This window comes from Rattus norvegicus, chromosome 20 (assembly GCF_021556685.1).
Source record: "Rattus norvegicus strain SHRSP/BbbUtx chromosome 20, alternate assembly SHRSP_T2T, whole genome shotgun sequence".
NCBI classification, from domain to species: Eukaryota; Metazoa; Chordata; class Mammalia; order Rodentia; family Muridae; genus Rattus; species Rattus norvegicus.
In genome coordinates, this window is record NC_141553.1 from 3,028,099 (window position 1) to 3,044,580 (window position 16,482).

Genomic DNA, 16,482 nt, shown 5'->3' on the forward strand with positions numbered 1-16,482 from the left:
TCCTATAGTGGAGTTGTACAGCCAGACTGACATCTGACCGGTATTGTCAGCCCAGCCAGAGGGTTGTATTTGCAAAGGCAACTTGTAGGGAAAAGACTGAGTCAGGTTCTTGCCACCCAGGCTAGCCTGGAACTTGTTTCTTCTGCTTTCAGCATGCTGCAAACTGATCTTTTAGCTGTCAGTACTTTAACAAGATCTTTGGGTCTTATCTTTCTGTCTCAGTGAGAAAGAAAAGTATAGCTACCCAGAGGGCTCAGTCTCGTTTAATCAGGAAGTTAAATAGTTGGGGTGAAGTAAGATAACCAAAGTCTTGGTGCAGGGCACTGGCAAATGGGCGGAGAGCAAGCCCTCCAAGGCAAGGCACAGACTATTTGGCAAGGAGAGATGTGCACCCTTGGCAGGGGGTCATGCTCAGGGAGGCCAACTGAGGCGCATGCAATGAGACCATTGGGCCACATGTCCAGGTACCATTGGGAACTGAGGGCTCACGCCGTCCTTAAAGGCTTGTTGTGATTCACCTAGAGGAAAAAGACATGACAGCGTGGGAATCCAGCATCTGCTCTCTGTAGCATCCATTTGGAGGGATGGCTTCTGGGAGGACACTGAAAAGGCTTGGGGGAGGTGGATCTCTGAATCCAAGGCCGATCTGATCTACACAGCAAGTTCCAGGTATCCATATAGTCACAGACCCATCACAGAAGAAGTCGGAGGGACTAGAACTTGTATACTCCTTAGCTCAAAGCCTAGTTGGGCTTCAAGGATATCCCAACAAACGCAGCTTGATGAAGTGTGCTTTTAAACTCACGTGGTTTTATTTTTAAGAAGGGGTCTCCGGGGATGGTGCTAAAGCGCTCTGGAGGCAGAGGCAGGCGGATCTATGAGTTCAAGGCTGGCCTGGTCTACAGAGTGAGTTCTGGGGCAGCCAGGACTAACCAAAGAAAGCCTGTCTCCACCCAAAAAGGCTCTTGCTCTCTTTCCCCTTTGCCCCTCCCCCCATGCTCATAGCTGGCCTCCTCTACCTCTGTCTGTCTGTCTGTCTCTGCCCCTACTACCCTCTTAACTACCCTCCCCATGCTCTGAATAAACTCTATTCTATACTTCAAAACAAAAAAGACAAGAGTCTCACTATATTGCCCCAGATAGCCACAGACTCAGTGCTGCGTTTCAAGCTTTATACACTCAGCTGCATGGGTTTGTTTGTTTGGGTTTTTGTGGTTTACACATCACTGCCATAAGTACTCTGCAAACAATTTCCTAACACCCCAGCAAGGAGGGCATTTTGTACCGTCAAGCCAATTTTGGGTTATTGGGGTTCTATCTATCTATCTATCTATCTATCTATCTATCTATCTATCTATCTATCTTTTTGAGACAGGGCTTCTCTGTGTAGCCCTGACTGTCCTGGCACTTGCTCTTTGTCCAAGCTGGTCTCGAACTTAAGAGACCCCTCTGCCTCTGCCTCCCGAGTGCTGAGGCACCACCAGGGTCAGCACTTTAAGATAATTTTAAGATCAGGAAAACAGGCACAGATTGGCAACCTGTCGCAGGTGAGGCAAGGGGGATTTACATCGTTCTGACTTTTGCCATAACCCACTGGTGGGTAAACTCAAGGGAAGTAAGTAACGAGATACCGGGAAGGAGATAGCCACCAGCAGGTAGCACTGAATTCTTTGCTCTTCTGTGGTGCACAGGTACACTGGCTGCTGGGACTGGCCAGACTGACGCTCTGCTTCCCAGCCATGGGGAATCCATCATCTAGCATGTCGGAGGTAGTCCTTCTGTGTGTGCATGTGCAACTTGTGTGTGGGAGGCAAAGGCTAATTTGGCTGTCGTTCCTCAAAGCCCTGTATGTTTTCAGGGTCTCTCGCTGGCCTGGAACTAACCAAGCACGCACCTGATATGGGTGGCTTGGGCACCGAGAAAGTCACTGTCGGTGTCTTCCTGGGCTTCCGGATGCCCGTTAAGCACTCCGCCTACTGGGGTTGGGGATTTAGCTCAGGGGTTGGGGATTTAGCTCAGTGGTAGAGCGCTTGCCTAGGAAGCGCAAGGCCCTGGGTTCGGTCCCCAGCTCCGAAAAAAAGAACCAAAAAAAAAAAAAAAAAGCACTCCGCCTACTGCATTGCGCGACTTAGATACTCAGTAACACACACACTCTGCACTCCCCCTCACCTGGGAGATGCTGACGCCTGTGAGTCTCTCCACACTCTCTGGCAGACGGCTTAGGATGTCCAGTACTTCCCCAGTAACTTTGGCGGCCCCCATGGTTCCGCTTCCGCTAGACACCAGCGTGATCTTATTGGCTGAGGTCAGGGGGCCACTGATCTCTTCTGCCACCTGGTAGGCAGAGATAGCTATGACCTCGCCATCCATCAGACTCGCCCCACAGCTGACCGCGACTCCCCACTTCGGTCGTGCCTTGTATTTGGCAACCCCTAACCACTTCACCTTACCCCTCCTCTCAGAGTCCCACCCATCTCCAGACCTGGGGCAGTTTCTCCAGCAGCATGTCCAGCTGGGCGGCCTCCTGGTACATCTGGAAGGCTTCTGCCTTCTTGGCCATTTGCTCAGCCTCAGCACGAGCGCGGGCCCCTACGGCAAAGGCCTCAGCTTCCCCTCGCATCTGTGGAGGGTACGGGGCAGGCAACTCATTAAGGATACCAAATTCTGAGGCCAATAAGACTCAGAGGGTAAAGGTGCTTGCCAGTCAGGCCAACAACCTTACTTAAAATCTCCAGGGGGATCTGACCTCCACACTGGCAAGATGAACCACCCTGCCTCCTACATGGGGCGTGGGGAGAGGGGGAGAAGGAGGAGGAGAAGGAGGGAAGAAGGGAGGAGGTTAGCAACAGCGACAGCAACAACAGTTGTGAATGCCTTTAATCCCAGTAATTGGGAGGCAGAGGTAGATGGATCTCCCCGAGTTTGAAACCATCTTGTTAACACAGTGAGTTCCAGGTCAGCCAGGACAAAAAACAAGCAATAGAGAACAAGAAACCCTGATAAGCCCTCCCCTCATGCCAATCAGAAGCCATGCCCCAACTCACCCGCACAGACTCAGCTTCAGCTTCTGCCTGCATGATCAGCTGGGCCCTGGGGACAGAAAGGGAAGCGGTTCATTGCCAGGGCGATTTTTCTGACCATGAGCGTCAAGGGGCCAGAAAGGGGCTCAGGAAGGGGGCGTTACTTCTCTGCTTCCGCCAGGCGCTCCAGCCTGTAGCGCTCAGCCTCCGCTGGCTTGCGCACCCGGGCCTCCAGCTCCTTCTCGCGCCTTGCTATCTCCTGCTCCTGCACTGCCACCTGCTGGGCGCGCTCCACCACCTGCACCTGTACCCGCTGCTCCTCGATCTGCTGCTTCGTCTTGGCCACCTAGGGAGCAAAGGGGCACTTGAGTCAAGCAAGGCTGGGGAGTAGGTGGCCTGAGACAGAGAGAAAAACCGGCACTACCAGTGGGATACAACGTGGAAGAGACCCAGGAAGTCGCTTTCTGGTCAGCTCAGCTCACTGGGTAGTGGGATCCATTTCAAGTACAGAATCGAGCCAAGGCCTGGGAACCACCACCATGTGACTTCTCAGAGCAGCTAGCCTAAGGCCTTAGCGGCAGAATGGGTGAGGCTGCTACACGACCTCCCTGGGATGAGACAAAGGTTAACCCTCTCCAGTAGGAGGGTCCTGAGGGCAGTGAGCCCTTTGTGGTCATATTCTATTTCTGCAGTCCTGTTCGCACATCTCCGTTTCTCTTTGCTGCCACTCTGAAGAGTAACCCACCATCAACTCAAGCGCTCACAGCTCAGTAGTCAGTACTGCCTTTTACATCCTGACAGCAGATAGCTTTTTTTTTTTTTTAATCTTTTGCACACAGAATAAACGCAAAAAGGAAAGTAGACGTGTTGAAAGTGGCTTGTTTCCTCCCACCTCTTGCCTCAAACCCCTTGGTTTCCTTTCTGGAAGCAACTGCTATTACCAGCTTCCAGAGATCGTGTGTGTTCAAATTTCTCTTTTTCCCCATTATCATGATCGTTTGGCATTTCTTTTTTTTTCAAAGATTTATGTATTATATGAACATCAGATATCATTACAGATGGTTGTGAGCCACCCTGTGGCTGCTGGGAAATGAACTCAGGACCTCTGGAAGAGCAGTCAGTGCTCTTAACCACTGAGTCACCTCTCCAGGTCTAATCACCTGGCTTTTCTTTTTCTTTCTTTCTTTTTTTTTTTTAAAGACTTATTTATTTATTATATATGAGTACACTATAGCTGTCTTCAGACACACCAGAAGAGGGCATCGGATCTCATTACAGATGGTGGTGAGCCACCATATGGTTGCTGGGATTTGAACTTAGGACCTCTGGGAGAGCACTCAGTGCTCTTAACCACTGAACCATCTTTCCAGCCCTCATCTGGCTTTTCAACACAGGGTTTCACTATGTAGCCCTGGCTGTCCTGGAACTCAACTGCACGCACACCAGACTGGTTTCAAATTCAGAGGCCAACTGCTTCCCTAGTGCTGAGATTAAAGACATGCGCCACCACCCATCTCTAAATATTTATTATTAATGTACTTTTTAAAAGATTTCTTTTTAATGCATTTATGAGTACGCTGTAGCTGTCAGACACACCATTACAGATGGTTGTGAGCCACCATGAGGTTGGTGGGAAATGAACTCAGGACCTCTGGAAGAGCAATAGCACTCCTCTTAATCTCTGAGCCATTTTTTTTTTCTTTTTTTTGGAGCTGGGGACCAAACCCAGGGCCTTGCACTTGCTAGGCAAGTGCTCTACCACTGAGCTAAATCCCCAACCCCCATTTTTTTTTTAAGTTGGGTGTTGTCACTCTGTAGAAAGGCTACCTTAAAAGTACAGCTGGCTTCAAACTTGATGTGATCTTGGACTAGCTAAGATGGCTTAGGGCATAAAGGCACCTGACTCCAAGTCTGACTACATGAGTTTGATCCTGGGGGGACCACATGGTAGGAAAGAGCTGGCTTGTCTTGTAGCAGCAGGTTGTCTCCGACCTGAACGTACATAAATATAATTAAATTAAACCTAACGGTGGCTGAAGAGAAAGCTCAGTGGTTAAGACTGCCGGATGCTCTTGCAAAGGATGTGTGTTCATCACCCAGCACCTGCCTGGTGTCTTACAACCATTTTGTAACTCCAGTTCCAGGGGCATCTGATGCCCTCATCTGACCCCCACAGGCACCGGGCAAGAACCCATGTACACATACAGTGCACACATAAACATGTAGGCAAAACACTCATCACATGAATACATAACATAAAAGTACATCTTTTTTGTTTGTTTTTTTGAGTCAGGGTTTCTTTGTGTAGCCCTGGCCATTCTGGAATAGCTCTATAGACCAGGCTGGCTTCCAGCTCCTAGAGATCCTCCTGGCTCTGTCTCTCAAGTGCTGGGATTTAAAGGTGTGTGTTTCCACAGTGAATACCCAGCACTTGGAGGCAGAGGCAGGAAGATCTCTGAGTTCAACGAACAGCCTAGTCTATACTTTTTTTTTTTTCTTTTTTTCGGGGCTGGGGACCGAACCCAGGACCTTGCGCTTCCTAGGCAAATCCCCAACCCCATCTATACTTTTTAATCCCATAATCAATATATAATTTTGTTTAAGTTGTTTTTGTTTAAAGATACCTTATAAGCTAGGCATGGTGGTACATGCTTGTAATCTCAGCGGTAAAAAGGCTGAAACAGGAAGACTGCTACATGTTTGAGTCTAGCCTGGGCTACTGTGTGAGGACCCGGTCTCAAACAAGCAAGCAGGGCATGGTGGTGCACAGCTTTAATGCCAGCACTCGAGGGTAGAGGCAGGTGGATCTCTGTATTTGAGGCCAGCCTGGGCTACACAGTGAGTTTTAGGACAGCCAGGGCTACATAGTTGACACCCTGCCTCGAAGAACAAAAAGAAAACAAAAACAACTAATTGACAAACAAACAAAAAAACTAAAGAAATTTTATATTAAAACACACAGAGCTGATGCATCAGTGTGGAACAGAAGCTAATTGCATTTCAATTTGTGCCTGAACAGAGGAAACCTAACAATACCTAGTTTCTCTGTAAAACACTTCACAGCCTCCAGCGCTAAGGGACTCCACAAAGAAGCACATTATTGCTATCTGAATTGTTTTAGTGTGTGTGTGTGTGTGTGTGTGTGTGTGTGTGTGTGTGAGAGAGAGAGAGAGAGAGTGTGTGTGTGTGAGAGAGTGTGTGTGTGTGAGTGTGAGAGAGACAGAGACAGAGAGTGTGTGTGTGAGTGTGTGTGTGTGTGAGAGAGTGTGAGTGTGTGTGTGTGAGAGAGTGTGTGTGTGAGTGTGAGAGAGACAGAGACAGAGAGTGTGTGTGAGAGTGTGTGTGTGTGAGAGAGTGTGAGTGTGTGTGTGTGTGTGAGAGAGAGAGAGTGTGTGTGTGTGTGTGTGTGTGTGTGTGTGTGTGTGTGTGTTACCCTCAGTCCTGAGAGTCATTTCCAGCGAAACTGTGCAGACTGACTGCAACTGCAACAAGGGAGCACATCTGCGTTTGAGCTTATCTGGAGGCTGCATCAGCGAACTAGAACTCTTCAGCACTCTGGAGTCCAGCGCACACAGCAAACGCTGCAGGCACTGACCTGTGGTTTACCCTTCAATCCTGGTGAGCAGGCAGATCCTCAAATGTGTGACGCATGAGTGACAGGGGCCAGCTACCCCTTCTTGTAATGTGATTGTAATATAAAAGGCCGCCCACGGCTCACTTGCTGTCGTTCAAGGCTGTTTCCTTCCTCACCCTCTCTTTTGAGCACCAAAGTTTTGGGGTACCCTAGTCACCCTAGGTTTCTCTTATTCTCAAGAGATACAGACCCATACCCAGAACACAGCTTGATGAGTGGGGGACAGGGCAGCTCTTCGCTTTGGATTTTACCTGCAACCAGGTGCCTTTACAGAGAGGCACAGTCTACCTCTTGATCAATCACATTCATGGCCTGCCCGCCCTCCTTTCTGTCTGCCTGTCTGCCTGTCTGCCTGCCTGCTTGCCTGAATGTCTGCCTTGGGTTTTCAGCTGAATGCTCCAGTCTACATGTATGTGCAGATGTACACATGTATAGGCGTGCACACACATGTATGAATGTTTGTGTAACATACAAGGTCATTCCTCCTCAGGCACCATTTGCCGTATACTCTGAGTCTCTCGTTGGCCCGAGGTTCAATGATTATGCTACTCTGGTTGAGTAGTGACTCCCCCAAGACTCACCTGACTCTGCCTCCCAGTTTGGGGATTACAAGTGTGTGCCACTGAGCACTTTATCACCTGAGCTCTCTCTCCAGTCCCTGCTTGAGTGTCTGTCTGTCTGTCTGTCTTGGGTTTTTCAGCCTAATGCTCAAGTCTACATGTATGTGCAGATACAGCACATCCGCGTTTGAGCTTATCTGGAGGCTGCATCAGCTAACGAGAATTCCCGCTTTTATGTCCTTAATCATACTGAGGAAAAGGGTCAAAATTGGGGTACCCAGGGGGCTGGAGAGATGGCTCAGCGATTAAGAGCACTGACTGCTCTTCCATAGGTCCTGAGTTCAATCCCCAGCAACCTCACGGTGGCTCACAACCATCTGTAATGGGATCCGATGCCCTCTTCTGGGTGTGTCTGAAGACAGCTACAGTGTACTCACATACATAAAAATAAATACATCTTAAGAAAAAAAAAATTGGGGTACCAGAATCAGAGCAAAGATCACAGTGTCTCTTAATACAGATGGAAGAGAGAAAGAAAGGGGAAGGGTCATCGAGCAGCCTAGACACCTGTGCTTACCTGCAGCTGATAGGCCAGGTCCGCCTGTGCTCGCCGGGTGTTGACCTCAATGTCGTAGGTGGCTTTCTTCAGCTCATAGTCCCTCTGGGCCTTGGCCATCTCTATTTCACTGAGGCACTGTGCGGATACCTTCTCCTGCTTGGCCTTAGCCTCCTACGTCAGGGTAGTGAGGAAGGCCGAGGGTAAGTTTCGGCCAGACTGTCAATGACCACTCCCTGCTTGCTCTCCGCCACACCACCCCCTGCTGACCCAGCTTGGCCAACCACACTCAGCTGAACCCTGCAAACACCCTGTGCCCTTGTCCCCTGGGGGTCTAGCAAGCCAGCGGTGATAGAGAAGCCCCATCTCCCTCACCCGTATCCCCGCATCTCTCTTGGCCTCTGCTTCTCCAATCCGAGCATCTTTCTGCACTTGTGCTGTGCGAGCCTTCCCCAAAGAGTGTAAGTAATCCTGTGGAAGAGGGAAACCAGTTTCAGGAGGGTTTGCGAGATGGAATCAGGAAGCAGGAAGGATCAACTGTCTTGGCTTTTGTTTTGTGGTGTAGGGTGAGGCGAGGGCCCCCAGCACGCTAGGCTAGGTCAGTGCTCTACCACTGAATGGGTTCTGTTTATTGAAATATGGTCTATTATACAAGTCTGTCTTGGTATTTACCTTGTAGACCAGACTCCAACTCATAGAGTACCTGCCTCTGCCTCCTGAGTGCTGGGATTAAAGGCCTGCACCACCACACCAGGCTGTTTGTTTTGAGACAGGATCTCACCCTGTAGCTGGAGCTAGCCTGGAATTCATTATGTAGCCCAGGCGGGAATGGAACTCAATACGTAGCCCAGATCCCTCATGCTTTAGGCCCCCGCCCTGACCCCCACCCATGTTGGGATTTATAGGTTCCAGCCACCGAGTCCACCTCAACTGACTATTTTTACCTGGTCATCGTGAATGTCCTTCAAAGTGTAGCTAACCACACTGATACCCATGTTGACCAGGTCGGAGGAGGCCACCTTGAAAACCTGCTCTGAGAACTTCTGTCTGTCCTTATAGATCTCCTATAGAGGAAGAACGGTGGGAAGAGGGGAGTCAGATTCATCATCTGCCACAGGTGAGCTGGTCTGTCATGATCCTTGGGGACCACTCCTCCTGACACCCCACCCAGGTCTTCTCCTGTCCCCCAGTCCCACCTCCACAGTCATGTGGGCCATGATTGCCCTCTGGTGGCCTTCCAGCGTCTCCAGGGCAATGTGGGCGATCTCTGCCTCTGTCTTCCCCAGGAACATCTGGCAGGCAGCTGCCAGCATCTCCTTGTTTTGCCCCTGGATTTTCACCTGCAGCCGTATAGAGATAGAAAGGGGTGTGATGGGTGAAGCAAGGAGAGGAGGAGGAAGAGCTAGGAGTCTTGGGGGCAGTGGCTGAAAGTGAGACCAGCAGGAAGATGGAACTGAGAAGTCCACAGTCAGAGGTGCTTAATGGCCAGGAGAAAGGTGGGGTGGGCTTTGGGAGGAAGGCTCTGCGAGCCTCACCTGGGCAATGCCCGTGACTGAGATGGGGACCCCGTGGCGGGTATAAACCTTCTCACTCTTGACATTGAGGGTCAGTGTGTTGAGAGAGATCCTAGGGGGAAAATGGAGCAGACAGTAAGAGAAAAGAGTAGAGAAGAAAATGGGTCCCCCCCCCCCCCAGAGTTCTGTTGCTCTATCTACCTTTGGATTTGTTGAATGCAGGGTAGGACAAACACTCGGCCTCCGGCCACCATGACTGGGGGGCTCCTGCAGAACCCTGTAAGGTGAGGGCATAATGTGACCGTGGCAGAGCAAAAGACAATGGGGAAAAGGGTGGACCACCCATAACAAGAATCTGGATGCTGAGGGGGTTAGCATTCGATGCCTTGGCTGGGAACCACAGGTGGTTTGTAGCCATCGCGGGCAGAACGTTGGGGCTGGGAAGCTCATGCGGGCAGGAGGGGGCAGAAGTCAGGTTTAAAGGGAACGGGGGGGGGGGTCACTGGGTGGGAGGAAACTTACCGGAGACCACCATGGCCTCATTTGGGCCACAAGTGAAAAACATAGTTGAGGCTGCAACTGGAGGGGAGAGAGAAGAAGCCTTTGCAGAGGGGAAGGGGCCCTGTGGCACCTCTTCCCCCTCCTATCAGGAGAACTGCCTCTGCCACCGCCCAGTCCCTTGAGCGCCCCTGTGACAGTCCTAAGATTCCCCAGGGACTTCTTCCTCCGTGCCAACAGATTCTCACTGCCTTCCCCTCACGGCGCCCCCTAGCCCCTCTGCCACACAAAGCTCTCCCGCGCCCAGGGGTCTGCAGCAGTTCCGCAGCCTCCAGGCTCGTCGGCGGCCCCAGGCTCCGCCTCCCATCCCCTCTCACCTTCCGGAATGCCGGTAAGCAACCCCACTGGGGTCTAGGGAAGCGCGGAGACCCGCAGAGCCCCAAAACTGGGTGGGGACTGCTTGAACACCCGGCTTAGTGGAAACTGCACTTGCGCCCCCGACCCGGCCGCACCCTGTTGCAGCAACAGACGCGACCCCGCCCCCTCCCAAGCCCTCGGCCCGCCCCTTTCCCGGCAGGCCCCGCTCGGGTCCGCAGCACAGTTCTCGGCAGCCTAGAGGGGATGCCAGACGTTCCCCCCCCATTAACACCCCTCCCTGCTCCAAGCACTGGCCTGGTAGCCCCGCCCCCGCCCGAGGCCACGCCTTCCACTCGGGTTCCTGAATACCCGCCGCCTGCGGTGAGTAAGCTGGTTGCCACACCACTCTCTAACTGGGAAAACCGCAGACCCAGCAATGTATGACAGCATCCGGTGACCGGATATAGGTCTGTAACTCCAAGAAAAGAGTTCAGGACCCAAGAAAGAATACAGACAGGGGACCTTGTCACATCCTCCCGCCACTTCCCCACCCCCGCCTTAAAATGATACACTTTGAGAACCGCTGATAATAATGACAGGCAATCAAGTTTATTCGTGTTCACAGAACATACTAGGCGACCCCAGACAGCCGCCCTCTGACAATCCATGGACCCAAGACTTCCAGTCAGGAAGACATCAAAGGCCACAGACCGTATTCCCAAGGGTCTGCCAAAGTCTTACAACAGAGTCGAAGTGCTGGAAAATGGAGTGTTACCCCTAAACCTATGCCCCCCGACCAAGACTAAACTAATCCTCCCACAACTCTGTCTCACGGACCCTATAAATCGTAATAAATATCTGTGTCACAGCAAGGGGGCATATCTCGCACCCCTGCATAAGTTAGAATAAATATTACATACACCCCTCCTTCACCTAGGAGGATATACATAAATACATAAATATTAATTAGACACCGAGAAGACCTCCGTCCGTCACCAGTGAGCCTAGCCAGGACCCACGGTGCCTCGGGCTCGCCCCAAGAACCGGCATCTTGGCGGTAGTGTTCTGAGTTAGCGTTGCCTTATAAGTCCCAGTTTGGGATACGTTCTTGCGCACCAGGTACCCCTGGTGCCTCTTTGGGTTTTTTTTCCGGACTGTGACCCATCGCGTTTAGAATGCCGCCGGGTGTTGCTGGAGAAAAGCTTTGAGATCCAGAGCATAGTCCGAGGACTCCGAGGTCAGGTTCAAAGGCTCGAGGACAGGAGGCGCAGTAATGGGCGCAGAGATGGGCTCAGGTGATATGGCGCTGGTAGCATCCTCCGGAGCCAGGGCCTGCGACACACCTTCTTCAGCCATCAAAATCTGGCAGAAGATGATGGCGAGCAGGAGAAAGAGGATCCTCTTGGCAATGTTGGGTTCCTCGGTTGGTAGCTGGCGCCGGACCTGAGCAGAGAAAAGAGGGAAACGTCAGAGCAAAGTCCCCGCATCTAGTTGTTCCCAAAGGTACCGGGGCGACTCGACCTCTTGCTGCCCACTCGGGCGATACTCACCACTCGAGGGTAGAGCACCCGTCGGCTGCGTTTTCGGTGCCCGCGAGAAGTGTTCGGACGCACGGCGGACGCTACCGCCCGCTCCGGGAGGGGGTCGAAGGTGAAAATCTCGGGACCGGAGCCCCGCCGGAGTTCCGGGCCGGTGGAGGGAGCTGGCGCCGGAGCCCTCAGGCCAGTCATGGTGTGGAGATGGTTGCGTGAGTGGCACATAATTCGCGCGCTGTACAGAGGGTACGGAGGAGTGCGGATCCCCGGTAAGGCACCACTACTTATAGAGCCGGGAAACTCCGCCCTTCGCAGCTAGGGAGCAGTTGGCTGCACAGGGCTGGAAATTCCAAGGAGGAAGCAAAATGTAGGCGGAGCCTTGGCTGCCCATTTTCTAGGTGCCCCAGTGCACGTTTTTTTTGTTTTTTTGATTTTTTCTTTTTGCCTGGGAGTTGTGAATGCGAGTGGGTGCAAATATTGGGAGTAAGCACATGTCGGGACATGTGGTAGCTAGAGAGGGGCTCCCAGACACGTAGCAGATGGTCCAGCCACCCTCCTTAGAGAAGCCCAGTAAGATCAAGGGACCACAGAAAACACATTCACACATACTTGAAGGTATGCATAGGAAACAATCCCAGAGGGGAAGTCACTGCACAAACTTCCAAAAAGATTAAGAACACACTAGAACCCACAGACCCAACTCTGCCTGCCTCCGTTCACGTGAAAACCATACACACATCACAGACGTTTCGACAGAGCACACACACAAAACGAGATGCAGCGATTACCCAGGGACACCCCAGAGAAGCTATTCAAAGGGATAGAGCGGAGACAGGAAGTCCGCAGTCCCCGCTTTTGCCCCTTGTTAGGTTGGTCGAATAATAAGATTATGCCAGTCGTATATAGTACCATTGGGAGACTGCACGGAAGTCAACGTTTTTGAGCACCTGTAACAATCCGAGTGAGAGTATTGTGGAAACCACCCAGCACAACGTGCAACTTCAGCCCTCTGCTCTACTGCTTGCCTTGAACCAGAGGAATTTGGAACCAGTCTAGGGAACACAGCAAGATCAGTTTCAAAAAACAAACAAACCCAAACCGTAACAAAGGAGGGGCTGGAGAGAGAGCTGGCACAGCTATTAAGAGCAGTTGCTGCTTCTGCAGAAGAGGTACCTGGAATCGGTTCCCAGAAATAGCAGCTCACATCTAGTCCCAAGAAATCTGATGCCCTTTTTCTTTTTTTAAGATTTATTTATTTATTTTATGTATGTCATTGTCACCAGAGACACCAGAAGAGGGCATAGGATTTCATTACAGATGGTCGTGAGCCACCATGTGGTGTCTGGGAATTGAACTCAGGACTTTTGGAAGAGCAGTCAGCGCTCTTAACCGCTGAGCCATCTCTCTAGCCCCTGATGCCCTTTTCTGATCTCTGTAGGCATCCGCATGCATGTGGTACACATACATACACGCAGACAAAAGACTCATGCATAATGTAAAAATGAGATGTATCTTAAAACAAATAAGACAATATAGATGAGATGGCTCAGCCTGGTGACTTGAGTTTGATCCCTGGCATCCACACCGTCAAAGAAGAGAACCGATTCTTAGAGAATCACCCCCCTGGGCTAGAGAGATGGCTCAGAGGTTAAGAGCACTGACTTTGGGGCTGGGGATTTAGCTCAGTGGTAGAGCGCTTACCTAGGAAGCGCAAGGCCCTGGGTTCGGTCCCCAGCTCCGAAAAAAAAAAAAAAAAATTAAAAAAAAAAAAAAAGAGCACTGACTTTCAGTTTTTCCAGAGGTCTTGGGTTCAAATCCCAGCAATCACATGGTGGCTCATAGGATCTAATGCCCTCTTCTGGTGTGTCTGAAGACAGCTACAGTGTACTCATATATAATAAATAAATCTTCTATAAAAAAAAGAAATGAAAGTTACCCCCTGACTTCCATGTGTGGTCTACATATGCCCACATGTACACACACCCATATAAGTAATAGAATTATATATGAACACATGTGCACCATTGAGAGCTCTGACCACGGGTGGAAAGCAAGCCCCGGATAAAGCCATCACTTTGGTCTGGAAGATTTTATCCCCTGGATTTAGGAGGGGACCATGACCAGATTCTTCTGTTGGTCCTAAGAAGACTATCGAAGGGGACCCTGAGAAGCTAGTGTTCACATCTGACTCATACATAGTCAGGGAGGCTTCAGTCCGGAGTGACATTTCAGATGACCTGTTAGGTGGTCTATGACACATTCAGATGGGAAGGGTGACTGTGAAAAAGAAAAAAAAAAAAAAAAAACAGCAGAGGCTCAAAGCTGGAAAAGTACAGGATTCGTTTTGGGAAATATCAAGGAAAGCCACCTCACAGGAAGTTTCCCTATGCAAGAGTCAATGAAAGGTTAATGGTGGGAGAGGAGCTAGGCAGAGAGGAGTGCTCACAAGACAGATAGGCCGAAAACTTGGGTCTGGCCCCAGATCACAGAGCACAGGCCAAGAACAAGAGCAGTCTAAATTGGGATGAGGACTACGTCCTTGAGGTAGAGTATATGAGGGGCCACAAGCTACTGAAGGGGCCTCAGGCAGAGAGTAACAGCAACCTGACGGAAATGAGAACAGAGGGCTAGAGAGATGGCTCAGCAGTTAGAGCACTGACTGCTCTTCCAGAGATCCTGAGTTCAATTCCCAGCCACCACTTGGGTGGCTCACAACCATCTGTAATGGGATCTGATGTCCTCTTCTGGAGTGTCTTGTGTCTGAAGAAAGTGACAGAGTATTCAAATAAATCTTTAAAAAATGAGACTGGAGGAGACACTTCTAGTATTCTCTCTCTCTCTTTTTTTTTTTTTTTTTTTTTTTGTTCTTTTTTTCGGAGCTGGGGACCGAACCCAGGGCCTTGCGCTTCTTAGGCAAGCGCTCTACCACTGAGCTAAATCCCCAACCCCGCATTCTCTTTTTTAAAAATAAATCTCTCTCTCTTTTTAAAAAGATTTACTTGTTTTATGTATGTGAGTACACTGTTGCTGGGTCCTCCAAGCTTCTGAATGTCAATAAATCCCTCTAGACTTCTCACATAAACAAAGTCCTAAGAAAAGCTGGGAAGCTGGAGAGGTGGTTCAGAGGTTAAGAGCATCTCTGCTCCTGTAGAGGACCTGGCTTGGAATCCCACAGTGGCTCACGACCATCTGTAACTCCAGTTCCAGGGGGGCTCTAATGACTTCTTCCCATCGCCCCTAGAGCCAGATACACATGTGGGTGCACAGACAGGCATGCAGACAAAAAACAAAAAAAAACAAAAAAAAAAAAAAAAAACCAACAACAAAAAAAATGAATAAATTTAGTGTAAAAATGGGACTTTTTTTCCCCTTCTCTTTTTAACTGGGAACTGAAAATAGGGCCTCCTGTATGCTAGGCTAATGCTCTACCACTGAACTATATTCAACCCGAGAGTTTTGTTTTTATTTAGTTATTTATTTTTGATTTTTCAAGACAGGACTTCTTTATGTAGCCCTGGCGGTTCTGAACTCACAGAGATCCACCTGCCTCTGCCTCCTGAGTCCCTGAACTGAAGATGCGGGTCACCACCTCCTTCAGTTCAATTTGGAAATTTTAAAAATTATTATTACATTTATTTGAGGGGGGCGTGTGGCTCAACTTTTGGGAGTTAGGTCTCTCCTACCATGTGAGCTCTGGGATTGAACTCAGGTCATCAAGACTTGACAGCAAGTATTTTTTCCTATTGTGCCATCTTGTCAATCCTAGAAGAGCTCTTAGACACCAAATAGGAAACACAGGAGGGCATGTTTTCAACCAAGGATGCTCAGGAACACAAATAAAGCCTCACACTTGGGCTAGATAGATAGAGTTGCTTCCCCGCGCTGTAAGTGATTGTTTCCTGGGCTCATGAGTCCCATCTAAACACGGGAGACAATTTCCACATTTCATACACCTCTTCCTGTGGGCATAAACAAATATCCGTTTTCTCATATCCGCCTTGCGTTCTTGCCAGCATCCTCACATCGGCACCTGAGCCGAGACTACCACACACACCTACACTCACGCTCTCCTTCCTAAGAATTCACACACTACGCAGGGACCATCGAGAGAGCACAGCAGCTCAGCACAGCCGCTCAGCACAGTGTACACAGACCCTCATGCGCAGAGGGGAGGGGGTTGCTGAGGATGAAAGGAAACTGGTGGGAGAGAGCAGGAGGCTCCCAACGTTAGGAATGCATAACTTGTTTGTGATGGAAAATTTCCCCAGGGCTTGGGTCAGGGAGGGAAAACAAGAGACCTCAGGTTCAGGTTTCAGCACTAACTCCTACATCTGGAATCCTGACTTCCAGCTGGGCCCAGTTAGCCTCACTGTCCTTTCTTGTGGCCATACCAGAATGGGACCCGGCGATGACCCAGAGGATCCAGCTCCTTGCCATTCTTTCTCACGCAGTCTCACCCCCATTTCCCAGTGTCTCTGGGGACTGTGGGCTCGGCCACCCAGGAATCCAGGGAAAGATGGAATCAGTAAACCAGGAAGGGGATGTGGGAGTGGGGGCTGGGCGATGAGTTAAAACCGGGAAGTACCAGGGGCTGAGCCCGTCAGCTGTGCCGGTGCCCCGGGTTCTTATTCTGGAAAAACAGGCCCTTAGCTGCTGGAACACCGCCTCCGACACACACACACACACACACACACACACACACACACACACACACTCTCTCTCTCTCTCTCTCTCTCTCTCTCTCTCTCTCTCTCTCGCACACGCACAGAGCCCCACCTCCTCAACCCCAGCTCTCTTTCCCTTCCTTT

The 16,482-nt window shown here is 50.4% G+C and overlaps 2 protein-coding genes across 4 annotated transcripts; both read right to left on the reverse strand.

Annotated features, from left to right (window-relative positions):
- Positions 1–245: 245 nt before the first annotated feature.
- On the reverse strand, positions 246–10,330 carry Flot1 (flotillin 1). Of its 3 annotated transcripts, none has more exon segments than NM_022701.2 (13): positions 246–518; positions 2,170–2,334; positions 2,483–2,620; positions 3,045–3,090; positions 3,185–3,366; positions 7,792–7,944; positions 8,146–8,241; positions 8,715–8,834; positions 8,967–9,110; positions 9,306–9,396; positions 9,486–9,561; positions 9,807–9,857; positions 10,160–10,324. In NM_022701.2, coding segments are annotated over 12 exon segments (1,287 nt in total). In that variant the 5' UTR covers positions 9,850–9,857; positions 10,160–10,324; the 3' UTR covers positions 246–485.
- A 396-nt stretch (positions 10,331–10,726) lies between these two features.
- On the reverse strand, positions 10,727–11,931 carry Ier3 (immediate early response 3). Its single transcript, NM_212505.2, is given in 2 exon segments — positions 10,727–11,582; positions 11,690–11,931. Coding segments are annotated over 2 exon segments (483 nt in total). The 5' UTR covers positions 11,900–11,931; the 3' UTR covers positions 10,727–11,309.
- Positions 11,932–16,482: the final 4,551 nt, after the last annotated feature.